We start from the raw sequence: 27,559 nt of genomic DNA, 5'->3' as shown, positions 1-27,559 counted from the left end.
AAAGGGTCCAGTACAGCATTAGGCGATGCCAATATTTCTCCATGTCCGGAGGATTATCAAAATTAACGGCACACCGAGCATATTGGATACCTGACTGTCACTTTGTATGATCCACACATGGATTTCTGACTGTATCTGCGATAAACACTTTTTGTTAATCCAAGAATGGATTCGGGTGTGTAACGTGGCCACCACTCGTGTTAGAAAATATTCCGTGACTGTCACCTTGGGATATCCTCACGTGGAGTTTGGAACTTAGACTTTGTTACTTCCGCATGGACTCCCGTTTTTAAATGACGTCTACTCGATGTCTAGAACCTTCCGTGACTGTTGCCTTGTTTTCCCTGTGTAGTCCCAGTGTGAACGCGATGATCACTTGTCCCCTGGAATTGCCCCGCGATCGACCTCATTGTCAACTTAAGGTGGATTTTAAAACCCTTCTTTACAGACACCTGTACCTGCTCCCGTAGTTTTGGGAACCTTCTGGGTTGCCATCCTAAGACGTGGGAAGAACTGTTTCTAAACATCCACAATTTGTGCGCTAAGAGGTAGTAAACTCTGTTTTCTTTGTTTAGGGGAGTAATCTGTTTAAATCTGTTCAAATGTCTATATTTTTGGGGTGGTATTGAAAATACATTCGTTTAATATTAAAAGCTGAGTCTGTGGTCTATTGCTGCTGGTTCTTAATAACGTACTGTTCAATTTTTACCCATCCTTTATATTTTGCTCAATATGGGAATTAATTTGGAGATATTTGAGGGGACAATAGGTTGGGATGGCAGCCATTGATATCACACAACGGTAAATCGACCACCGTGACTGCTTCAGCCAGCTTTTAACACTGATTACCTCCATCCATAAACCCTTCAAACCCGGGGAGAAGCAGAACATTTTGTCAGAGCTGCCCTCACTTAAAATGGCTTGTGGGAATTCAGAATTTTTGAGCAAGTCTGAATAAATAATTGGAATTCACCCCGGGCATCCCAAAGGTACACACGTTTTGGTTAAGGAGAGTAAATGAATTTTGAAATGTTTTAGGAACCTCCTTAATCATGTCTGCTGTTGAAACTTTATTGCTACCCTTTGCCCTCTCAAGTTCAGTTTTGGGAACGCATCCGAACTCTCCGCACTGCTCAGGGGCTTCTTCCGTTTTCAGATGGTCACGACTGAATGCGTATGCGTGATGCCCACAAGGTGCTGCTCTTGCAACATACCAACCCTGTTCAGTTAGAAATCAGTGATTTGTCGAATTATAACCCGTTTATAAGGGTGGTGGATCTTTGACGAAATGACCAATACTTGACACGACTTCTGCATTTCAGTTTTAGGATGCACAAAGGATGTCAGACTAACGCGTTGGCGATGCGTTCCCTCCGGGTTTGCCTCTGCACGATCCTGCTATCCATCTCAGTCCAGGGATACAGTAAGTGTTTTTCATTATCCTCATTATCTCCTTGCCTCATCCGAATATTCGGGTTTCCGCTGTGGCAGCTCTACAGCTGTCTGGGCCTTGGATTACACTCAGGGAGTGAGGGGATATTGGGAGACTTTCCAACCCTAAGCGCTCCTGACTGATCCTCCTCCTTCGCACACTACACTCCCTCTGGTAGAGGTGATCTGGTGACCTGACAGCTGGAGGAACACACATCTGGATCCCAGGACTTTGTAACCCAGAGTGGAACCCTCGGCACATGGGAGGGTGGATGGATTTAGGCGGCGGGAGAGGATCGGGAGTTGAGTTTAACGTAGATCAGCTTCAATGGTGGTGAGATCTAGAGGTGCCGAGGCCTCCTGCTTCTAACCCACATACCCGATGGAGACCTGCTTTTGGGGGGACGGGGTTGGAGAGTTAAAATTATGAAGAGTGTGGACTGAGGGAGGCTGTTCCCATTGGTGGACGGGGAAAAAATGTCGTTACAGAATGAAAGTGATTCGACGAAGAGCTGTAGAGTTGCCTGGCCACATTATTTCCACCCCAGTAGTGTTCGAAATGAAACGTGGGGCCAGGTAGGAAGGCGGCGTTGAAAAGGAGAGAGCTACAAGTGTCTGAAATGAATTCGCGGGGCGGTGGAGAGAGGATTGGCGAGTCGGACTGCGTGGGTGGTTCTTACACCGGGCCAGTATGAGTTTAATAGGTTGAATGTTATCGTACCCAGCTGTAACCTTTCTTTCACTCTGAGGTAATTCCAAGAACTCTCCTGTTTGCAACCAATACCCAGAATCTCCAACTACTTTCCCTCTGATGCAGGAGGATTATAAATCCAACAGATCCGGGGAACAGACAATGACAGACCCCTGAAACCATCACTGGATCCCAGCCTGTAACCGATTCCCGGGCATCCGTTATTATACACACAACCCTCACCCCCACACCTTTGCCACTTCAGACCCCCGCCGGTAACCCACTCCTGGGTATCCATTATACTACATATGCCCTTCACCGCGGATCCCTCCCACGTCAGACCCAAGCCTCTATGCCGTTCTCATGTATCCGTTATTATACTAATAATCACGTCCCGCTCCCTCCCACGTCCGACCTCAGCCTGTAACCCCGCGTATCTGTTATTACATATATAAACCCCATCCCAGACCCCAAAAGGGTGTGACCACAAGCTGTAACACCCACCCGGGTATCCATTATAGTACATGTACCCATTCCCCGGACCCGCCGCACGTCAGTAACCCACTTGGCTGTGTCGATATAAAATCCAGGCTCACCGATACGTTACCATATCCCGTGCCGCTACAGACCAGGATCCGGTTCAGTTTTTTTTTCTGAAACTCTGTCTGTTCACCAGCTGCTCCGCTGTTGATCTTTCCTTCTCCCTCCCCCACCCTCTCTCTCTCTCTCTCTCTCTCTCACACACACACACACACACACACACACACTCACTCGATCTCTCCGCCCGTCTCTCTCTCTCAGCAGACAATTCGATCCGTGGTTGGTCAATGTCCGGCGCTGATGTGGTCTCTGCGGTGGAAGGGGCCTCAGCTGTGTTACCGTGGACTTTCACCCACCCACCCACTGACGTCGCCCTTTTCGGTTCCGTGATCTGGTACAGGGTGGAATCAGGTGCTAAAAAGCTGGTGCTTAATTGCACATTTCCCAGTCCCGGCCGCTCCCGGTGCGAAATAACGACACAGGAGACTGGAGGAGGGCGGTTCGGATTCGTGGAGAACTTCATTCAAAGAGACATTTCGATAATGGTGCAGCGTCTGAACCGGAGTGACGGTGGTCGGTATTGGTGCCAGGTGGAGCTCAATACTAATAAATTTCGAACAGTGGTTCTAACGGAGCTCTCTGTGAGAGGTGAGGACCAAATTCAGGTACTGTAGCTGCCTCAGAGCGCAAGGACCACAGGATCCCTATGGTCCAAACCTGATCAATAAATGTGGGAGTGAAGTGTCGGGGACCCTGATCCGGATCCCTCTCCGGTAAATCCTGTTGGGCAGTGTGCTTGGGGACCTGCATGAAACGCTGGCTCTGGTATATTTGGTCGGGCAGTTTGAGATAAAAGTGTTGCAGCTTTATAAAACTTTGGAGAACCGACATTAGGAGATTTCTGTGCTGATCTAGGAGCTACATTAGAGGAAGGGTATGGAAGCGTTGGAGAGTATTCAGAAGGGGTTTAATAGATTGGAAAGTGGTTGCGAACAGAAGTTGGACAATATTGGCTTCTTTTATTAAGAGCAGCAAAAGCCGGAGGCATGGGATTTGGTGAATAATCTGATAGTATTTAAACTCTGAGAATAGAGACAGAATGAAGAGTCAGGGAGTTTGTCAAGTGACCGAATGTCTTCCTTCCCAGCTGTAAACTCTCTGTCACTCCGAGGGAAATCCAGGAACTCTCCTGTATGTACCCGGTGCCCAGAAAATCTTCAATCCCTTCCCCGCCTCCAGAAAACGAAGCAGCGGAATTATGAAAGTCGACAGTCCAGGGGAACAGAGAAGGCAAATACTTAGACCATAAGATCATAAGACAAAGGAGCAGAAGTCGGCTATTCGGCCCATCGCGTCTGCTCCGCCATTTTATCATAAGCTGATCCATTCTCTCCCATTTAGTCCCACTACCCCGCCTTCTCACCATAACCTTTGATACCCTGGCTACTCAGAGACCTATCAATCTCTGCTTTAAATACATCCAAAGACTTGGCCTCCATTGCTGCCCGTGGCAACAAATTCCATAGATTCACCACCCTCTGACTAAAAAAATTTCTTCACATCTCTGTTCTGAATGGGCGCCCTTCAATCCTTAAGTTATGCCCTCTCGTACTAGACTCCCCCATCATGGGAAGCAACTTTGCACATCCACTCTGTCCATGCCTTTCAACATTCGAAATGTTTCTATAAGGTCTCCCCTCATTCTTCTAAACTCCAAGGAATACAGTCCAAGAGCGGACAAACGTTCCTCATATGTCAACCCTCATTCCCGGAATCATTCTAGTGAATCTTCTCTGAACCCTCTCCAACGTCAGCACATCCTTTCTTAAATAAGGAGACCAAAACTGCCCACAGGACTCCAAATCAGGTCTCACCAGTGCCTTATAGAGCCTCAACATCACATCCCTGCTCCTATACTCTATTCCCTCTAGAAATGAATGCCAACATTGCATTCGCCTTCTTCATCACCGACTCAACCTGAAGGTTAAACTTAAGGGTATCCTGTACGAGGACTCACAAGTCCCGTTGCATCTCAGAACTTTGAATTCTTTCCCCATTTAAATAACAGTCTGCCCGTTTATTAGAAGTAATAAAAGTGTCGGAGAACTTCTAAATAGAGGGAAAAATTTAAAAAAAATTCCGAGGTGAATAGGGCTTGGAAGCCGTCGTGCAGGATTCCCTAAAAGTGAATTTACAGGTTGAGTCGGTGGTGAGGAAGGCAAATGCAATGTTCGCATACATTTCGAGAGGACGGGAATATAAAAGCAAGAATGTAATGTTGAGACTTTATAAAGCACTGTCAATGTCTCACCTCGAGTATTATGAGCAGTTTTGGGCCCCTTACAAAGAAAAGATGTTCTGACAGTGGGGAGGGTTCAAAGGAGGTTCACGAAACTTATTCTGGGACGAAAGATGTCATACAGGGACCATTTTATGTCTCTGGGCCCCTACTCATTGGAATTCAGAAGAAGGAGATGTGGTCTAATTTAATCCTATTGAATAGTGAAAGGGCTTGATAGTGTGGATATCTGCTTTAATGGGGGAGTCTAAGATCGGAGGACACACAGTCAGAATAAAGGGGCGTTTTTTTAGAACGGGGATGAGAAGGAAGTTCTTTAGCCTGAAAATGGTGAATCTGTGGAATTCATTGCCACAGACGACTGTGGAGGCCACGTCATTGGGTATATTCGATTGATAGATTATTGATTGGTCAGGGCATGAAGGAATGCGGGGAAAAGGCATGAGATTGGAGCAGAGAAGGAAAATGAATCGGCCATGATGGAATGGCGGAGCGGACGCGACGGGCAAATGGCCCAATTCTGCTCCTATGTTCTTATAAAAAAACACAATAAGCATAACGAACACAATTAAAAAACAACCAAAACACACGCATAATAAATATAAAACACAATGCACAAGTGACTATTTAAGTGTGGCCGTATATACAAATGTACGTAGAAAGGATTAGCCTATGTACATAGACTCCAGAAAGTGATGGTAGGAGCAGGAGTATTTGAACATAAGGTGATTCTGACAGGACATCATAGTGACAAAACAACTCTAGGCAGGAGGAACTCCTCTAGGTCGAAGCAGGGCAAATGAAAATTCAGGAGGACAGTGAATGGTCAGTGGTTCAATGAGGAGTGGATGTGTCAGCGGCGCATGGGGTGATAAAGGATGCTGAGGGGCAGTGGAGAGGAGTGGCTGACGTGGATGTCGTTGTAGTGAGGGATGGTGGGGTTGGGATGGGTTAATGGGTGGAGGTGTGATTAAATATGTATAGATATATACATATAACTGACAGAAGATCGCCTGTCCTTCCCTCAGCTCCCGGCGACAGTGTCTCTGTGATGACTGGAACTGAGGGAGCTTCAGCCACGTTACCGTATGTGTTCACAGGGCCTCCGCAGAACCTCACCGCGCACACGGTGACGTGGATGAGGAAGGATCCCTACCGACACATCGTCACATTCAGGCACCGAGGACATGGATCGTGGGCAGCGGAAAACGGAGTGACTCGGTACGAGCTCGTCGGGAACCCAGAACTGGGAAACGCCTCGACCAGGATAAAGCAGCCTGCTGTTGAGGACGCTCACGGTTACCTGTGTCTGGCTGAGTTCAGGGACTCGGACTACCGTTATCCACACTTCTTCTACGGACACTATCTCAATCCCCCATATATCCATGTGTCCCAGAGTGAGATCAGGCTGCGGGTCAGACCTGGTAAGAAAACATTGCCACATTCTGTAGGGTACGGGGAGAAGATTAGATACAGGAAGGGGAGCAGAAATAGGAAGACGCATCTAACGACATTCAGGCGGCTGCAGCCCCGCCTTTGAATCTCGGATGTCGCACGGAGAGCGGGGGATAGGGGGCAGTCAGAGGGATAGCGGGTTTAGAGAAAGGAATGAAAAGGTTGACGTATGAGGAGCGTTTGATGGTTCTGGGACTGTATTCGATGGAGTTTATAAAAAGCCAGAGCCATCTCCTTGAACCCTATCGAATGTCGAATGGCGTAGATAGAGGGGATGTGGAGAAGATTCATGGTGGGTGGGGGGGGGGGGTGGAATCTGGATCCATAAGGCACAGCCCCAGAATGCAGGGACGTCCCTTTAGAACAGCGAGGAGAATGAATTTCTTTAGCCAGAGGGTAGCGAATATGTGGAATTCATTGCCACAGGTAACTGTGGAGATCAGGTCTTTGGTCTTCAAGCGGAGGTTTGTAGGCTCTTGATTATTAAGGGCGTCAAATTTTACGGGGAGATTGCAGTAGAATGGGGTTGAGAGGGATAACTAATCGGCCATGATGGAATAGCGGAGCTGACTCGATTGGTCGAATGGCCTAGTTCGGCTCCTATGTCTTCTGATCTATGGTCTTACTGCAGGTTAATTATTTTTTGTTCTGACGTTTTCCTGATCTCTACATTCTTAGTAATATCCTTGTCTTATTCCATCACACAAAAGTTATCTTCCGCAGTGCCATCGGTATAAATCTACTAAATTATATGTTCATCCCCATATCTACCCATTTCAATCAGTCTACATTATTGGTCTCTCCCCCTTTTCCGAGTCTGGATTGACCTCTCTCACTTTCACTTCAGGGACAGACGCTTTTGCCGAGTTGATGTTGTGTATCCCACTCGGATTGAAAACTCTCGCCCTGTTAGTGATGGGCGCCGTTCTCTGCTGTGACTTACTCAGGTACTGTATGAAATAATGCAGAAGGCTTTTGCCGTGACGTGACTGAAATCAGATTCACTGAGACGGTCGGTGGGAGTTGGAAACTGACTCAAACATTAAGGCGTCCCAGTCGGTATTGTCGACAAACAACTCATTATCAGATTGCTGTTTGTCGGAGCTACGCAGAAAATAGTCCACGTTTGTCAGCTATTTAGCATTTTGAGATAGCTTTCAGATTGAATGTCTCTGCTAAACACCCACTGAATGATAGACAAATGTAAGGATATGCAGGAGGGATGGGTTAGGACGCCACAGTAGCGTAGCGGTTAAGGGGACGCTATTACCCGTCGGGCGTCTGAGTTCAGGGTTCAATCCTGGAGTCCTTTGTTCCAGGTGCTCCGGTTTCCTCCCTCTGTCCAAAAAACGTACCAGTCAGCAAGTTAATTTTTAGTTGTAAATCGACCTGCGATTAGGGTGGGTTTAGTGGGTGAGGTGCTGGGCGGCGCGGCTCGAATAAGTCTAAAAGGCCGGCGCTGCATCGTGGGCCCGAGGTCCTGTACTGTGCTCTCATGTCCTACGTTCTAAATACATATGTAATCTTTGATATACGCAAAAAGTCGCCCTGGAACACAGCAGAAGGAAGTATACGGGAAAGTCTCGACTTTCAGCAATCCACCTTCACTGGGATCAGCTAACTCAGTCCAAGCCCAGGATGAATCAGCTCTCTTGGTCGACAGAAAGCGTCTACGAGGCAAAATCCCTCAGAGGTTTGCCTGCTAACCGAATCTCTGTAACCGTCTCCCTTCACCGTAATCCAGTTTGAACTGTAATCGTATCCACTTCAAACATATTAACACTCAAAGGGAATTCAAATGAAATCCATTTATCTTATATTATTGAAAATCAGGTTCCTCCTTAATTAACAACCTCCACCTGTTCCTGTCCCCAGTACGTTGCGTTTACTCAGCTCCGAGGAATTTTGCACTCACTTCCCAAGAAACCTAACATTCAGTGTCTACTTACACTACAGTCTGGATAACTTCAATCTTCCATTCACAGAAGGATGCCCCTTCAGAACAGAGAATACGAAGAAATTCCTCAGCCAGAGCGTGGTGAACCTGTGACATTTACTGCCACGTACGGACGTGGGTATTTTTAAAGTGGAGATTGATAGGTTCTCGTTGCGTAAGGGTGTCAGGTTTACGGCGTGAGAACAGGAGAATGGGGTTGATAGGGAGACTATCTCAACCATGATGGAATGACAGAGCAGAGTAGGAGGGCCGAATGCCCGAACTCTGCTCCTATGTCTTATGGTCTTAATATAAGTGCCTTGCTATTTGATCAAAGTTATCCTATAGCCTAAGACCATCTTCCTTACTATCAATACCACCTCCTATATCGTTACTTCACCGTAAAACTTCCAATTGATTGTGTTTCTGGGCTCAACTTCTGTTTTGTTGTCAAACACTAACACTGTCGATTAAACTTATCTTGTGGGAAATCCCGTTCAAGTCTCGAGCCAAATCTCTTCAAAAGCGGCCGATCGATCGTTCCAGGACGGCCAGGCCTCTTAGGCGCGGGTGGCACTTTCTTTTGGGCACGGACTTTCGAATGCGCATGCGTGTCGTCTTGGCAATCCCGGTTGGTCTCTGCGACTCTGTAAGTTACCCAGAGTGTACCCTGGCTACCATAACTCAGTAAAATGTTTAATCACACTACACCATTGTCGTTCTTGCTCTGCGCATACGCAACAACCAGCTGGAGGAAGGAACCTAATGAGAACGCTATGTTCCACGCGAAGAAATGTTACCTGACCTTCATTAACCCCCCACTCCTTTGACACTAGAAGCTGTGGTTGAATTCTCCGCTAAACGTGCCGAGATGTCTTGAATACGTGGGTTTGGAATCACGGCTGGTGGCCTCATCAGGCGACGGTTATCTCTGCATGGACGGCAACTGCCATTGGCTTTCGAGCGTAACTTGGAGTGAGGTCCAAGTGCTTGGCTATATGTCTTAAGATTTCCTAACAGTCGTGTGTGTGTGTGTGTGTGTGTGTGTGTGTGTGTGTGTGTGTGTGTTCGTTTGTGTGCGCGCGTGTGTGTGCGTGTGTGTGTGCGTGTGTGTGTGTGTGTGTGTGTGTGTGTGTGAATGTGTGAGTGTGTGTGTATGTGTGTAGGGGGGAGGGTTGGGGGGGCTGATGTTCCGATAAGTTTTAAGAATAACTTTGCTCTCTGTTCTGCCTCCTGATTCCTTTGAGTCATAAGTGTCAGTGTTGTGGTTGAACAGTTCCTCAAATTCTACAGGAACTGAAATAAGTCAGCATTTCAGAGTCAGCGGCGGGTGAGAAGTTCAAAACATTGAAGTGTGAGTGAAGAACTCAAGGATCCTGCTCTCAGTGTTGGTGCGGGATGACAATAGTTGATTCATTCTTCACAGTGGCTTACTCACACCAGCTGTGAAGTCCAGGACCTATGGCCAAACACTCGGGAATACGTGGTACCACATCTTGATAAGCAGAAATGTCTCCACCTCCAAGTGTGATGAAATTACAGAGCTGTCTCCGGCTCAAAATGTAAAGGAGGCCCGGTCGCTAAATATACTCAAGAAGGAGACAATTTCTGAATGACAAATCATAAACAGAAGAGTTTCTCTACATGGTGGAAATCCAGAGTAACATTCAGAAAGAATATGCCGGAGGAGTTCGTCAGATCAGGGAGCACATGATGGAAAAAAATAAACAGTTACCATTTTGGACCGAGACCCTTCATCAGTCTCGACATGATGAAAGGTCTCAGCCAGAAACGTTGACTGTCATTTCTTTCCATGGATACTACTTGACCTGTTGCGTTCCTTCATAATTTCCTCTTCTTTTCAAATCTTTTTATTATTATTATTATCCAAAATTAATAAGTGTACATCAAAGTAGGCAATACTTACAATGTCTCAAGAAAACAAAACATTGTTTTAAAGATTGAAAACATTTAGGTGTCAAAAAAAGAGAAAAAAATCCTACTAAGCAAGGAAGAGTGAGAAAAAACCCTATTGGGTATTCAACCCCGGAGCCATTCATCATACAAAAAGCTTCTAAAGATAAACATCAAACCGTCAGCAAAAAAAAAGTACCAAAAATTTACAATTAGATCGTGGAGGAAATCTATCAATCAACTCAAATAAAAGTAAAGAGCAAATGAACCCCACCTTTTCTCAAAATCAAACATAGGTTCAAACGCTCGACTTCTAATTTTCTCCAAACTAAGACATAGCATTACTTGAGAGAACCATTGTGACAAAGTGGAAGCTGATGTATCCTTCTACTTCAAAAAAATGGCCCTCCTAGCTATCCATGGAACAAATGCAATAACATGTTGGTCAGACAAAGAGATACCGTGGATATTTTGAGGAATTATTGCAAAGAGCGCAGTTAATTTGTTAGATTGTAAATTAATTTTAAATGCTGTAGAAATTGTAGAAGGAACTGACTTCCAGAACTGTTCCAGTATATAACAGGACAAAAACATGTGTGTCAGTGTAGCTGGCTCAGTTTTACATCTATCGCAATAACTATCAACATTAGGAAACATTTTAGACAATCTCTTCTTCGTCAAAGAGTAACGATGTACAATTTTAAATTGAACCAGTGAATGACTAGCACACATCAACGAAGAGTTAACTAACTTCAGAATCCACGTCCAGTCCTCCGTCATAAAAGCCAAAATAAGTTCCTTTTCCCAATCTTGTTTAATCTTAAATAAAGGACACTTATCCCATTGTAATAGTAAATTATAAATTCTTCCTATAGAACCCTTAATCAACAGGTTCATACTCGTAATATTATCTAACAGGTCGGCATCCAATATATAAGGAAAATTACTTAAATATTTTTGAAAGAAATGTCTAACTTGAAGGTATTCTAAAAAGTGTGAGTGTGAAAAAGGATACTTATCAACTAATTGTTCAAAAGACATCAGCCTATCTTCTTTAAATAAATCCAGAAAATAATTAATACCTTTAATTTGCCAAAGCAAAAAAAATGTATGACTCAAAGAAGGCTTAAGAAAGTAATTTCAATAAATTAAACTACACAGTTTAAATTCTTTAAGATTAAACAAAATTGCGGAACTGGATCTACGTTTGTAAAGAATGTTTAATCACAGGGTATAAATTTAAATTAACAACTTTAGCTAATTGTATAGGTAAAGCAGCTCCCAATAACGAGGTTAAGTAAAACTGTTTCACAGCTTTTAATTCCAAATCTACCCAAATTGCCCAAGCGTTCTTATCAACCCAGTGTAACCAAAAGGACGTGTATCGCGCATTAACGGCCGAGTAATACATTCTTAAATCAGGCAAAGCGAGACCTCCATCCTTTTTCAACATTTGTAAGTGACATTTACCAAATCTTGGTCTTTTATTATTCCACACAAAAGATAAAACAAATAGAATCAATCCGGTCAAAAAACTTCTTAGTCAGAAAAACAGTGATATTCTGAAATAAATATAACATTTTTCGTACAATCATCATTTTGACTATATGGATGCGACCAACAAATGAAAATTTAAGTGGGTTCCATTTACGAAATAAATACCCCCCACTCCTTTGACACGACAAGCTGTGAATGAATTCTAGGCTAAACGTGCCGAAATGTCTTGAATACGTGGGATCGGGATCACGGCTTGCTGGCCTCATCAGGCGACGTTTATCGCTGCATGGACGGCAACCGCCATTGGGTTCAGAGCATATCTTGGAGGATTTAAGTCCAAGTGCTTGGTTATATATCTTAAGATTTGCTAGCAATCGTGTGTGTGTGTGTGCGTGTGTGTGTGTGTGTGTGTGTGTGTGCGTGTGTGTGTGTGTGTGTGTGTGTGCGTGTGTGTGTGTGTGTGTGTGTGTGTGTTTAAGGGGGCGAGTTGGGGAGGCTGATGTTCCGATCAGTTTTAAGAATAAATTTGCTCTCTGTTCTGCCTCCTGATTCCTTTGAGTCATAAGTGTCAGTGTTGTGGTTGAACAGTTCCTCAAGTTCTACAGGAACTGAAATAAGTCAGCATTTCAGAGTCAGCGGCGGGTGAGAAGTTCAAAACATTGAAGTGTGAGTGAAGAACTCAAGGATCCTGCTCTCACTGTTGGTGCGGAATGACAATAGTTGATTCATTCTTCACAGTGGCTTACTCACACCAGCTGTGAAGTCCAGGACCTATGGCCAAAGACTCGGGAATACGTGGTACCACATCTTGATAAGCGAAATTTCTCCACTCCCGAGCGTGATGAACTTACAGAGCTGTCTCCGACTGATAAGGTAGCGGAAGCCCAGTCGCTAAATATACTCAAGAAGGAGACAATTTCCGAATGACAAATCATAAACAGAAGAGTTTCTCCACATGGTGGAAATCCAGAGCAACATTCAGAAAGAATATGCCGGAGGAGATCTGCAGGGAGCACATAATGGAAAAAAAAATAAACAGTTAACATTTTGGACCGAGACCCTTCATCAGTCTCGACATGATGAAAGGTCTCGGCGGGAACCGTTGACTGTTGATTTATTTCCAAGGATGCTATTTGACCTGTTGTGTTCCTTCATAATTTCCTCTTCTGTTCAAAACTTTTTATTATTATTACATAAAATTAACAAGCGTACATCGAAGTAGGCAGCACTTACAATGTCTCAAGAAAAAAAACATTATTTTAAAGATTGAAAACATTTTGGTGACAAAAAAAGAGAAAAAAAAATCCTACTAAGCAAGGAAAAGTGAGAAAAAACCCTATTAGGTGTTCAACCCCGGAGCCATGCATCATACAAAAAGTTTCTAAAGATAAACGTCAAACCGTCAGCAAAAAAAAGTACCAAAAATTTACAATTAGATCGTGGAGGAAATCTATCAATCAACTCAAATAAAAGTAAAGAGCAAATGAACCCCACCTTTTCTCAAAATCAAACATAGGTTCAAACGCTCGACTTCTAATTTTCTCCAAACTAAGACATAGCATCACTTGAGAGAACCATTGTGACAAAATGGGAGCTGATATATCCTTCTACTTCAAAAAAATGGCCCTCCTAGCTATCGATGTAACAAATGCAATAACATGTTGGTCAGACAAAGAAATACCGTGGATATTTTGAGGAATTATTCCAAAAAGCACAGTTGATTTGTTAGGTTGTAAATTAATTTTAAGTGCTTTAGAAACTGTAGAAGAAACTGACTTTCAGAACTGTTCCAGTATAGAACAAGACCAAAACATGTGTGTCAGTGTAGCTGTCTCAGTTTTACATCTATCGCAATAACTATCAACATTAGGTAACATTTTAGACAGTCTCTCCTTTGTCAAAGAGTAACGATGTACAATTTTAAATTGAACCAGTGAATGACTAGCACAGATCATAGAAGAGTTAACCAACTTCAGAATCCGCATCCAGTCCTTCGACATAAAAGTGAAATTAAGTTCCTTTTCCCATTCTTGTTTAATCTTAAATAAAGGACGCTTATCCCATTGTAATAGTAAATTTTAAATTCTTCCAATGGAACCCTTCATCAGAAGGTTCATACTCGTAATAGTATCTAACAGGTCGGCATCCAAAATGTAAGGAAAATTACCCAAATATTTTTGTAAGAAATGTCTAACTTGAAGGTATTCTAAAAAGTGTGAGTATGAAAGAGAATATTTATCAACTGATTGTTCAAAAGACATCAGTCTATCTTCTTTAAATAAATCCAGAAAATAATTAATACCTCTATTTTTCCAAAGTAAAAAAATTTCGATCACTCAAAGAGGGCTTAAAAAAGTAATTTCGATAAATTAAACTACAAAATTTAAATTGTTTAAGATTAAACAAAATTTAGGAACCGGATCCAAGTTTGTAAGGAATGTTTAATCAGAAGGTATAAATTTAAATTAACAAGTTTAGCTAATTTGTGGAGGGGAGGAGATGATGGCGGCACGTCGCGGCGTGCGCGGCCTCTCCGGTGAATGGTATCTGTAATTGCTAAATAGGGGCCGCGCACAATCCTGATTTGATGAAGACAGACTTCAGAAGCACAGAGGAACATCTGGAGAAACTTCTGAAATGCCCACTTCGCTGCCGCTGCCGCTGCTACTGTGTGATCCAGAATCCCCGGAGGGGAAGGCCCCGAATCCACGGCTTTGCTTGTTGCTTGGCGGCCGGGACCTGGGTTGAAGCGCTCGGCAAGGATGGTGCTTGGTGCTCGGTGTCGGAGGCTCGAAGTTTTCAGACGGACTCAGTCGGACTGTGGTCGGGTGCTTCCAGGGTGCTGCATCGGCAGCTGTGCGGCGCTGGAGGTTCATGGCAGGGAGAGTTTTCTTCCTTCTACCGTTTGCGTGAGATGATGGGACTTTCGAGAGACTTTGAGACTTCTTTTTTACCGTATCCATGGTCTGCTCTTTATCAAATTACGGTATTGCTTTGCACTGTTGTAACTATATTTTATTATTATGTGCTTTTTGTCAGTTTTTTAGACTTGATCTGTCTTGTGTTTCTGTGATATCATACTGGAGAAACATTGTATCATTTCTTAATGCATGCATTATTAAATGACAATAAACGAGGACTGCGTGTCCTCATAATCTAATCTAATCTAATTGTATAGCTAAAGCAGCTCCCAATAACGAGGTTAAATAAAACTGTTTCACAGCTTTCAATTCCAAATCTACCCAAATTGGCCGATCGTTCTTATCAACCCAGTGTAACCAAAAGGACATATATCGCACATTAACAGCCCAGTAATACATTCTTAAATTAGGCAAAGTGAGACCTCCATCCTTTTTCAGCTTTTGTAAGTGACATTTACCAATTCTTGGTCTTTTAATATTCCAAATAAAGGATAAAATAATAGAATTAATCCGATCAAAAAACTTCTTACTCAGAAAAACAGGGATATTCTGAAATAAATATAAACTTTTTGGTAAAGTCATCATTTTGACTATATGGATGCGACCAACAAGTGAAAATGTAAGTGGGTTCCATTTACTAAATAAATACCCCCCACTCCTTTGACACGACAAGCTGTAGTTGAATTCTAGGCTAAACGTGCCGAAATGTCTTGAATACGTGGGATCGGGATCACGGCTGCTGGTCTCATCAGGCGACGTTTATCGCTGCATGGATGGCAACCGCCATTGGGTTCAGAGCATATCTTGGAGGATTGAAGTCCATGTGCTTGGTTATATATCTTAAGATTTGCTAGCAGTCATGTGAGTGTGTGTGAGTGTAGGGGGGAGGGTTGGGGGAGCAATGCTCCTTTATGTTTTAAGAATAAATTTGCTCTCTGTTCTGCCTCCTGATCCCTTTGAGTCATAAGTGTCAGTGTTGTGGTTGAACAGTTCCTCAAATTCTGCAAGAACTGAAATAAGTCAGCATTTCAGGGTCAGCGGCGGGTGAGAAGTTCAAAACATTGTAGTGCGAGTGAAGAACTCAAGGATCCTGCTCTCAGTGTTGGTGCGGAATGACAATAGTTGATATATTCTTCACACCAGCTGTGAAGTCCAGGACCCACGGCCAAAGACTCGGGAATACGTGGTACCACATCTTGATAAGCGAAATTTCTCCACCCCCGAGTGTGATGAACTTACAGAGCTTTCTCTGGCTCAGAACGTAGCGGAAGCCCAGTCGCTAAATATACTCAAGAAGGAGACAATTTCCGAATGACAAATCATAAACAGAAGAGTTTCTCCACATGGTGGAAATCCAGAGTAACATTCAGAAAGAATATGCCGGAGGAGTTCAGCAGATCAGGGCGCACATGATGGAAAAAAAATAAACAGTTAACATTTTGGACCGAGACCCTTCATCAGTTGACTGTTCATTTCTTTCCATGGATGCGACTTGACCTGTTGCGTTCCTTCATAATTTCCTCTTCTTTTCAAATCTTTTTTTTTATTATTCTCCAAAATTAAGAAGTGTACATCAAAGTAGACAACACTTACAATGTCTCGAAAAAAACACATTGCTTTCATAATTGAAGAAATTTTGGTGGAAAAAATCAAAAGAGAAAGAAAAACCCTACTAAGCAAGGAAAAGTGAGAAAAAAAAGCCCTCTTAGGTGTTCAACCCCGGAGCCGTACGTCATACAAAAAGCTTCTAAAGATAAACATCAAACCGCCAGCAAGAAAAAAAAGTACCAAAAATTTCCAATTAGGTCGTGGAGGAAATCTAGCAATGAACTCAAATGATAATAAAGAGTAAATGAACCCCATCTTTTCTCAAAATCAAGCATAGGTTGAAAGGTTCGACTTCTAATTTTTTCTAAACTTAGCCATAGCTTCACTTGAATGAACCATTGTGACAAAATGGGAGCCGATGTATCCTTCCACTTCAACAATTTCCTAATGACAATGGGATTGATGAGAACAGAACACTGAATTGAATATTCTGACATGACGATGCTGACTGGTGGAGCACGGCTGGACTGCCGAGTAGCCTACATGTGTGAACTGCGGCACAGCTGGGAGGGGAACAGTTACCTACATTCACTGTTTCAGGAGATTGTCACACCCATTAGACTTCGGATGCACGGCAAATCTGGCAGGGTTTGCAAACGTTACTTTCTACAAAACAACACCCAATAGCATGAATGGCAGCGATGCTTCACTACCAGCTGAATTCAACGCTTCTACGCCTGCTTTGAAAGGGAGAATACAACTACAGTTTAGAAGATCGCTGCTGCACCTGATGACCCTGTGATCTTTGCCTCAGAGGCCGATGTTCGGCCGTCTTTAAAGAGAGTGAACCTTCCCAAGGCGGAAGGTCCCGATGGAGTACCTGGTAAGGCTCTAAAAACCTGTGCAATCCGACTGGTGGGAGTATTCAAGGACATTTTCAACCTCTCACTGCTACAGGGGAGAGTTCCCACTTGCTTCAAAAAGGAAACAATTATACCAGTGCCTAAGAAGAATAATGTGAGCTGCCTTAATGACTACCGCCCGGTAGCACTCACATCTACAGTGATGAAATGCTTTGAGAGGTGTGTCATGTCTAGACTGAACTCCTGCCTCAGCAAGGGCTTGGACCCATTGCAATTTGCCTATCGCCATAATATGTCAACAGCAGACATAATCTCAATGGCTCTTCACATGGCTTTAGACCACCTGGACAACACAAGAACCAACGTCAGGATGCCGTTCATTGACTATAACTCAGCATTCAATACCATCATTTCCACAATCCGGATTAAGAAGTTGCAGAACTTGGGTCTCTGGGCCTTTGCAGAACTTCCCTCTACAATTGGATCCTCGACTTCCTAACCGGAAGACCACAGTCTGTGCAGATTGGTGATAACATCTCCACCTGACTGACAATCAACACTGGTTCCTCTCAGGGGTGTGTTTTAATCCACTGCTCTATTCTCTCTATACCCATGACTGTGTGGCTAGACATAACTCAAATACCATCTACAAATTTGCTGACGATTTGTTAGTAGAATCTCAGGTGGTGACGAGAGGGCGTACAGGAGTGAGATATGCCAACAAATGGAGTGATCTCGCAGAAACAACTTGGCACTCAACGTCAGTAAGACGAAAGAGCTGATTGTGGACTTCAAGAAGGGTAAGACGAAGGAGCACATACCAATCCTCACAGAGGGATCAGAATGGACAGAATGAGCAGTTTCAAGTCCCTGGGTATCAGGATCTCTGAGGATCTAACCTGGTCCCAACATATCGATGCGGTTATAAAGAAGGCAAGATAGTGACTATACTTCATTAGTAGTTTAAAGAGATTTGGTATGTCAACAAATACACTCAAAAACCTCTATAGCTGTACCGTGGAGCGCATTCTGACAGGCTGCAGCAGTCTCTTGGATGGGGGATCGGGATGGGGTGGCGGCTACTGCACAGGACCGAAAAGAAGCTGCAGAGGGTTTTAAATTTAGTCGGCTCCATCTTGAGAACTAGCCTCAAAGTACCCAGGACATCTTCAGGGAGCGGTGTCTCAGAAAGGCAGCGTCCATTATTAAGGACCTCCAGCACCCAGGGCATGCCCTTTTCTCGCTGTTGCCATCAGGTAGGAAGTACAAAAGCCGGAAGGCACACACTCAGCGATTCAGGAACAGCTTCTTTCCCTCTGTCATTCGATTCCTAAATGGACATTGAACACGTGAACACTACCTCACTTTTTTAAAATATAGTATTTCTATTTTGTACAATTTTTAATCTATTCAATATACATATACTGCAATTGATGGATTTATTTATTATTATTATTATTATTGTTTGTATCTTTTTCTATATTAATTTGAACTGCTGCTACTAAGTTAACAAATTTCACGTCACGTGCCGGTGATAATAAACCTGATTCTGAGATTAGTTGCCTCAAATTCGGTCTGTGGTCAGGGTCAAGAGGGTGTGACTGCGAGTGAGGCGGGTAATGGGATGCAAGAGACAGTTCTGGAGGAGCATCAGCCCCTGAGCGTGCCCCAGTTGGTCTGAGATTCTTGCTCCCTGTGTGGTTGCGAGTGCGGGCTGTAGGAAGCATGAGCAACCTAACTGTGGCACCGTAGTTCAGGGAGTCATTCAAGGTATCGGGAGTGATGGAGGTGGGGGAGAGAAGAGAAATGTGGTAGTAATTGAGGATAGCATAGTCAGGGGAATAGATAGAGTTCTCAGTCGTGAGAATAGAGCGTCCCCAAGGCTGTGTGCCTGGTGCCCGAGTTCGGGACATCTTCTCTGACCTGCAGAAGAATTTGCAGTGGGAGGGGAAAGATCCATTTGTTGTGGTCCATGTGGGTACCAACGATATGAGTAGAACGAAGAAAGGGGTTCAGTTGAGGGAAATTAAATTAAGTTTTTAAATTAAGAAGCAGAACCAGAAATCTGGTAATCTCTGGATTACTATCCGAGTCACGTGCAAATTGGCATAGGATCAAGACGATTAGAGAGTTGAATGTGTGGCTCCAGGGTTGGTGTGGGAGAAGTGGGTTTGAATTCATGGGAAATTGGCCCCAGTATTGAGGAAGAAGTGAGCTGTACCAATGGGACGGGCTCCAACTGAACCGTGATGGGACTTGGATCCTAGCGAAGCGCAGAACTCGGGCTGTGGACAGGGCTTTAAACTAAACAGTAGTGTGGCGGGGGGGGGGGGGGGGGGCTTGTTGGAGAAGTATGGATAAAGTAAAATAGAAAAGTGTGGATAAAGATAAAGAAAAAGCAAAAGAGAAAAGAGAAAAAAGTGGAGTGAAGAAAAGTCCAGTGGAAAAAAATGAAAGATTACAAAATTTTAAAAGCACAATGACTGTAAGGGCACTTTATCTGAACTTCCGTCGTATTCGAAACAAGATCAGTGAACATGTGGCACGAATCAGTAAAAAGCGGTTGTTTATTGGCCATTACAGTGTCGTAGTTGCAGAGTGAAGAGGATCGGGAATTAAATATCCAAGGATATCAGGTAAAACGGAACGATAGGAAGGAAGGTAAGGGATGTGGATTAACGCTCTTAATTGAAGATGAGATCAGGGCGATATTGAGAGACGATATAAGATCCAAGTAGAATGTTTAATCCATCTTGGTAGAGATTAGGAAGAGTAAAGGGAAAAAAAATTACTGGTGGGAGTTGTCTAATGGCCACCGAACAATATTACAGTGGCACAGGCAATAAACGGAGAAATATCTGAGGAATGTAAGAATGGGGCAGTTATCATGGGGAACTTTAACTTACACATAGATTGAGTGAATCAAGTTGGTCGAGGATTTATCACTTGCATTCACTGGCCACTTTATTAGGTTTCGCCGCTTGTTCATGCAAATATCTAATCAGACGGTTCATGTAGTGGCAGAGCAAGGCATAAAGGCATGATGAATGCTTAAGAGGTTCAGCTACAAGCAAGAGAAAATTGAAATCGGAGCAACACACACAAAATGCGGGAGATACTTCGCAGGCCAGGCAGCATCTATGAAAGTCGACGTTTCGGGTTGAAACCTTTCAGTGGGACGTTCAGTTGTTGTTCAGAGCAAACATCAAAATGGGAAAGACATGTGATTCTTAGTGACTTCGGCCGTGGAATAATTGATATTCTGTGGTATTTCACGTTTGCTCTGCCGATTCCTGTGTATGAAAATGTTGTGTGTGTTAAGGGTATTTTCACATTGTTAGCTGTGCGTTTGCATTGCATAGTTCTCAGTGTGTTTATAATGACAGCCGCAATTAAGACTCTGTAAATGTAACTCCACTTTAAGAAAAGAGGGAGGCAGCACAAATTAGCCTGACCCCAGTGGTTTGGAAGATGTTGGAGTCAATTGTTAAGAATGAGGTTATGGAGTACTTGGTGACATAGGACAAGATAGGACAAACTCAGGATGGTTTCACTAAGGGAAAATCGTTCCTGACGAATCTATTGGAATTCTTTGAGGAAATTACATGTAGGATAGGTAAAGAGGATGCAAAGAATGCTGTATATTTGACGTTCAGAAGGCCTTTGACAAGGTGCCGCATACGCAGCTGCTTACAAAGTTAAGAGCCCATGGTCTTACAGGAAAGTTACTACCGTGTTTACAGCATTGACTGATGGTAGGAGCCAGCGAGTGAGAACAAAAGGATCCTTTTCTAGTTGGCTGCCAGTGACTAGTGGTGTTCTGCAGGAATCGGTATTGGGACCACTTCTTTTTATGCTGTTTGTAAATGATTTAGATGACAGAATAAATGGATTTGTTGCCAATGATAGAAGATGATGCGAAGATTGGTGGAGGAGCAGGTAGTGTTGAGGAAACAAGGATGTACTGATACAGATTAGGAGAATGGATAATTCAAATACAATGTTGAAAAATGCATGGTCATGCACTTTGGTAGAAGAAATAAATGTGCAGGCTATTTTCCAAACAGGGAGTAAATCCTAAATCCCTGAAATGCAAAGGAACTTGTGAGTCCTTGTGTAGAACACCCTAAAGATTAACTTGCAGGTTGAGTCAGTAGTGAGGAAGGCAAATGCAATGTTAGCATTCATTTCAAGCGGTCTTTAATACAAGATCAGGATGTGATGCTGTGTCTTTATAAGGCACTGGTGAAGCCTCACCTTGAGTATAGGGATCAGTTTTGTGCTCTTCACCTGAGGAAGAATGTGCTTGCATTGGAGAGAGTTAAGAGGAGGTTCACAAGGATGATTCTGGGAATTCAGAAGCATGAGGAGGGAATCACAGTGAAACCTTTCGAATGTTGAAAGGCCTAGACAAATTAGATGTGCAAAGGATGTTTCCCATGGTGGCGGAGTCTCAGACAAGAGGGCACGGCCTCAGAATAGAGGGGCGCACATTTAAAACAGAGATGCAGAGAAACTTCTTTAGCCTAAGGGTAGAGGGTAGAGGATATGAGGAATTTTTAACCACAGGCTGCTGTGGAGGCCAGGTCGTTGGGTGTACGTAAGGAAGAGATTGATAGAGATTGAAAGAATCAGCCATAATTGAATGGCAGAGCAGATGCAATGGGCTAAATGGCCTAATTCTGCTCCCATGTATAAAAAAGACCATGACACTTAGGAGCAGAATTAGAATATTCGATCCATCGAATCCAATCAATGACTAAATCATGACTAATTTATTATTGCCCTCAAACCCATTTTTCTGCCTTATTCCAGAAATATCTGACACCCTGACTACTCAAGAACCAACCAACCTCAGCTTTAAGTATGCACAATGTCATGGGCTCCACAGCCGTCTATGGCAACGAAGTCCACAGTTTCTATACCCTCCGGCTAGCGAAATCCTTACTCATCTTCGTTATAAGTGGACGTACTTCTGTTCTGTGGCTGTGCACTCTGGTCACGGACTCGCTCACTGTAGGAATCACCCTCCCAAAAACTGGTACTAATTTTTCCAAACTCCAGCGAATGGAGTCACAGAACCACCACACGCTCTCCACATGTTAATCCTTTCATTTCCGGAGGGGGAGGATGGTGGCAGTTTGAAAATCGGAGGAGGTTTGTTTTACGCGAAGTGTGATGAGAGCAGTGACACGCACTTTGCTTTGTTCCTTTAAGTTCTAAGAATAATTTCGCTCTCTGCTCGACCTCTTGATTCATTTTGAGTCATACGTGTCAGTGTTGCGGTTTAACAGTTCCTGGACCTTCTACAGCAAGTGAAAAGGTCAGCATTTCAGCGTCAGCAAGTGAAGGGCAGCGAGCGAGATGGCCCAAACACTGGGGCGTGGGTGAAGGACTCTGGCGTTGCCTTTGCAGTGGCCTTCTGTCTTTCTCAGGGGTAGGGTATTCATTCTTGACACTAATTTCCTTACTCAAATTATAAAGTCCAGAATCTGTGGCCACACTCTTGGGACACGTGGTACCAGTTCGAGATCAGCAGAAATTGCTCGACTTCTGAGCGTGATGAAGTTACGGATTGAGCAGAAGTTTCTTTGCACCCGAATGGAGAACTGACAATTTTTGTCTCCAGCACAGAAGTAGATTCTCAATCATGCACGGGTAGACTGGTGGAGCAGGGCCGGATAACCGAATGGCCTACAGTTGTTAACTGGGTCACGGCGGTGGGTGGGTGGAAGAGGAGGGACTGGGCGTCAGGGGGATACAGGGAGGTGGATCTGAGGCACGTGCGCTGAGGGCTGAGGCTCAGGAATCGACAAAGGAGGGACTGTGCTGAGAGGGAAACAAGGAGGAAAAGCTGGGCAACGCGGCCTCAGGGGCGGGATGGGTGCTGAGGAATTGAGTCTGGTTTCAGGTGAAGCACTCGGAAAGGGCCCAACTTTCAATTATAGCAAAAGTTGCATACTGTCCTCAGCACATCTTTAAGTGCTGGTCGTTAACGCAAATGGTGCATTTCACGAGTAATAAATCAATAAACGTATCTGAAGCTGAATTAATATGATCATGGACGAATTGTGTATGTTCTTCCAGATTCCTTGAAAGTTCAAAGTATCATTATTATGAAAGTACGTATATATCACCATGGACTACCCTGATTCATTTTCATGCTGGCATTCAGAGCAGAACAGAGGAGGTGTCAGGGGTAAGTTTTTTTAACACGGAGAGTGGTCAGTGCGTGGAATAAGCTGCCGACGACGATGGTGGAGGCGGATACGATAGGGTCTTTTAAGAGATTTCAGGATAGGTACATGGAACTCAGAAAAATAGAGGGCTATGGGTAACGCTAGGTAATTTCTAAAGTAAGGATATGTTCAGCACAGCTTTGTGGGCCGAAGGGCCTGCACTGTGCTGTAAGTTTTCTATTTTTCTAACAAAGAAATACGATAGAATCAATGAAAAACTGCACACAAAGACTGCCAAGTAACTATTGTATAAAACAAGACAGACCGTATCAATATAAAGAGACAAAAAATAAAATGCAGATTAATTAAATAGATAGACACAGGCAGATAGACAAATATATATATATAGGAACTAAGGTCAATGGGACTAGACAGAATAACAGTGAACGTGGAGCTAGTGGGCCGAATGACTAGTTTCTGTACGAGTGCTTTTTGACCCTACAACTGTAATGTTTTGACAACCTGCTTTCAGCTCTTTACTTGGCAGCCCTCTGCTTAAACACCAGGAATATCTCACGGAATCCATCCGAAGAAGTCACTCTGTTTAACTTACTAATTTCTGTACAGTATTTTCTATTAACTGAAATATTTAACTTTGTTAGGCTGGGAATGTAAGTAGGCGGATTGTGTAAATAACTGTTAAACTTACGTATTCAACACCCGATGTAGATTGGGGGACCGCTCCATTTGAAAAAGTTTGGATTTGCCAGTTGCCAACCACTTCCACTGCTATCCTCTTTCCTGTTCCAACATGACGGTCCATGGCCTCCTCTACTGCCACGGCGAGGTTACTCTCAGTCTAAGGAGCAACACCTCATATTTTGTTTGGTGGCCTTGAACTTGATGGCATGAGCATGGATTTCTCTAATTTCAGGTCCCCCCCACTTCTTTAATTCCTCACTCTGCCAACTCCCTGCTTCTCTCATCTCATCAGAGGCCAATCATCTCTCCCTGGTGGCCTTTCTACTGTACTTCCCTTTCGTCCATGGCCCACTATCCTGTCCGATCAGATTATTTGTTTCCTCAGCCCTTTACATTTTCCACCTATCACCTCTCATCCTCCGCCCACCTGGCTCCACTTCTCTTGTACTCCCTTCGTCCACTGTCTTATTCTGGCTTCTTCTCCATTTCTTTCCAGTACTGATGAATGGTCTCGGCCCAAAACGTCAAAAGTTTATTCATTCCATTATATGCTGCCGACCTGCTGAGTTTCCTCCAACGTTTTGTGTATGCGGCAGTGTATTGTTTAGATGATATCTATAGATGTTATTTGAATTCAGTAACTGTTCAATGTTACATATTAGTCAAAAGGAGGCCTTCCGGCCCATTGGACAATGCTGGCTCTCAGCAGAGTGGTCCCAGTCGTTCCATTCCCTCTCTGTTTCTTTGTAAGCTATCTTTTCATAAATGCCCATCAACTGCCCCCGAATCACCCTCCGGATAATTTACGTCAGAAAATTAACCACTCATCCCACGCGTCCTTAGGAAACCCGGAAAGGAACGGGGCACTCATGGGATACCCACCCACAGTGACAGTGACAATGTGCTGACTCCACACAGAGATCACCAGCCACCCGTGTTCAATTCCCACCGCTGCCTCAAAGGAGTTGGTACAGTTTGCCTGATACCACGTGGATTTCCCCCGTGTGCTTTGGTTACCTCCCACATTCGAAAGACGCGCTGGTTAGAAGGGTAATTAGTTCCACACTACATCTCTAAAAATAAAGTCATAAATGATAGATTGATCTTAACAGATCGGCACATCATGGTGGGCCGAAGGGCTGGGCTGTACTGTTCTATCTTCCAAGTACAAATCTAATCTTTGATGTACAGAAAAGTTCACCCTGGACCCCAGCAGAAACATGAAAACGGGATTTATGGGCAATGTGGAGGGGTGAAGCCCAAGGGCTACTCAATCTGCGTAGAATAATAAACATTTCTCAGTTAGCATACTTGGTTCTTCACGCTGACCAGCTGTTCCGAGTCCAGTCGACGCGCAAAGGAATGAACCTGCCATCCAGTTGTGGAAATGTGGTGCTCGACCCCATGATATGTGATTGTAGTGGAAAATGTGGGGTTGGTGAGGTTTAGGAATTCACCCGGCAGCGAATGAATTCACGTGGTGTGCATGCGCTAGATAGACTCATCGTGGGGAACTTACCTGAGATGCAATGCGACGACCCAAAGACATTTGTATCCGCAAACCAGTAGTTCTTAACATCTACTAACAGCCGTGTGTGTTGTTGTTGTTGTTGTTGGTGGTGGTGGTGGTAGTGGTGGTGGTGGTGATGGTGGTGTGTGTGTGTGTGTGTGTGTGTGTGTGTGTGAGAGAGAGAGAGAGAGAGAGAGAGAGAGAGAGAGAGAAGAGGGGGGCAAGTGATGGGGTGCAGTTTAAGGAGAAGTGCAAGTCCGGTTTACATCAGAATGCACTGACGGGACTCAGACACACTTTCCTGTTGTTCCTTTAAGTTCTGAGACTAACTGAGACTGGCCTTAGCCTGACCTCAGTGGTTAGGAAGATGTTGGAGATAATTGCTAAGGATGAGGTTATGGAGTACTTGATAACACGACAAGATAAGACAAAGTCGAATAGTTTCATTAAGGGAACATATTGTCTGATGCAACGGTTGGAATTCTTCGAGGGGATTACAAGCAGGGCAGATAAAGGGGATGAAGTGGATATTGCATAAGATGGGACATTACCAGACGGGACCATGACACGGACTGTTGGGCGGTCTGTAATATAGCCCCAGTAACGTGGTCATACAATTCTTGTTACTCAGTTCCACCCATAGCACCTCACTTCAAAAGGCTCCAGTACGTCCTGACTGAACACTGCCGTGACTAGTTTCCCTTGACTAGTAACGCCATCCCTTCTCCTTTAATCCCTTCCGCTCTGTCACGTCTGATATTGAACTGCTAGTCCTGCCCCTCCTGCAACTAAGGTTCACGAATGGTTGCAACATCATAATTCAAGCTGTTGATCCATGCCCTGAGCCCATCTGCCTTCCCTTTACTTGCACTGAAGTATACGCAGCTCAGGACATCAGTCGCACCGCGTTCAACCTTTTGATTCCCGAATTTGACTGAGGCCCCAGCAACATCGTCTCCACAACCTCTCTACAAACTGCCACTCAAGTTTCCATACTCCTGCAACTCTAGTTTAAACCCGCACCTGCCCCCCCCCAACTCACCCCCACCCCCCACAACCCCGAGCAGCACTATTGTCCATTTCCAGGTCAGGTGCAAACCGTCTCTTCTTTTTTTGCATTTTGTCGTCTTTTACACGTTGGCTACTTCTCAGTCTTTGCATACAGTTTTTCATTGAATCCGTTGTATTTCTTTGTTCTAGGTGAATGCCTGAATGAGAATGAATCTCAGGGCAGGAGATGGTGACATCTATGCACTTTGATGATAAGTTTCCTTTGAACTTTGGTGGAATCTGGAAGCACATACACAAGTTATCCACGATCTCATTAAATCAGATCCAAATACATTTATGTATTTATTTCATGTGAAATGAACCATTTGCATAAACAACCAGCATTTAAGGATATTCTGGGGACAACCCGCAAGGGTCACTAGAATTGGTTCGGATCTTTCCCGTGAGCTTCGCCTGAAACCTTACTCTATTCCAAAACCTCCTCCACCCTACATACTTTCAACTTCACCTCCCTGAATCCCTCTCAAGGACAGACCCTCCTCTCCCACCCACCCACCATCCTGAGCCCAGTTAACAGATGTAGGCCGATTTCAACTTCCCTCATATTGACTGGCACCTCCTGACTGCAAGGGGGATAGACGGGGCAGAATTTATCAGGTGCGTTCAAGAAGGATTCCTAACGCAGTATGTGGACCGGCCGACGAGAGGAGAGGCCATACTGGATCTAGTTCTGGGTAATGAACCTGGTCAGGTGGTAGACCTCTTGGTGGGGGAGCATTTTGGTGGGACTGACCACAACTCCCTTAGCTTCAGCATAGCTATGGAAAAGGATAAAAACAAACAAAATGGGAAAGTGCTTAACTAGGGAAGGGCTTAAATATGGGGCAGGAACTAACGAGAGTAAATTGGAAACATGTTCAAGGGTGAAAGCACAGAAGTAATGTGGAGGAAGTTTAGGGACCACTTGTAATGGGTTCAGGATAGGTTTGTCCCACTGAGACAAGGAAAAAATGATAGGAAAATGGAATCATAGCTGACAAAACACGTGAGGCAACTCGTCGA

The 27,559-nt window shown here is 44.1% G+C and overlaps 1 protein-coding gene across 1 annotated transcript; it reads left to right on the top strand.

Annotated features, from left to right (window-relative positions):
• Positions 1–26,724, top strand: LOC140197523 (uncharacterized). Its single transcript, XM_072257557.1, has 6 exons — positions 1–548; positions 1,323–1,423; positions 2,924–3,310; positions 5,990–6,385; positions 7,264–7,363; positions 26,687–26,724. The coding sequence occupies exons 2-6, from the start codon at positions 1,330–1,332 to the stop codon at positions 26,688–26,690; spliced, it is 981 nt and encodes a 326-aa protein (XP_072113658.1). The 5' UTR covers positions 1–548; positions 1,323–1,329; the 3' UTR covers positions 26,691–26,724.
• Positions 26,725–27,559: the final 835 nt, after the last annotated feature.

The sequence above is a fragment of the Mobula birostris genome, chromosome 5 (assembly GCF_030028105.1).
Source record: "Mobula birostris isolate sMobBir1 chromosome 5, sMobBir1.hap1, whole genome shotgun sequence".
In the NCBI taxonomy this organism is placed as follows: domain Eukaryota; kingdom Metazoa; phylum Chordata; class Chondrichthyes; order Myliobatiformes; family Myliobatidae; genus Mobula; species Mobula birostris.
This window is presented reverse-complemented; position numbering and strand designations above follow the sequence as displayed.

Excerpts from the sequence above, each read along its gene's own strand:
- LOC140197523 (XM_072257557.1), top strand. The coding sequence starts at position 1,330 with ATGCACAAAGGATGTCAGACTAACGCGTTGGCGATGCGTTCCCTCCGG. Across the intron at positions 1,424-2,923 it reads CATCTCAGTCCAGGGATACA|CAGACAATTCGATCCGTGGT; the intron begins GTAAGTGTTTTT and ends TCTCTCTCTCAG. Across the intron at positions 6,386-7,263 it reads CAGGCTGCGGGTCAGACCTG|GGACAGACGCTTTTGCCGAG; the intron begins GTAAGAAAACAT and ends CTTTCACTTCAG.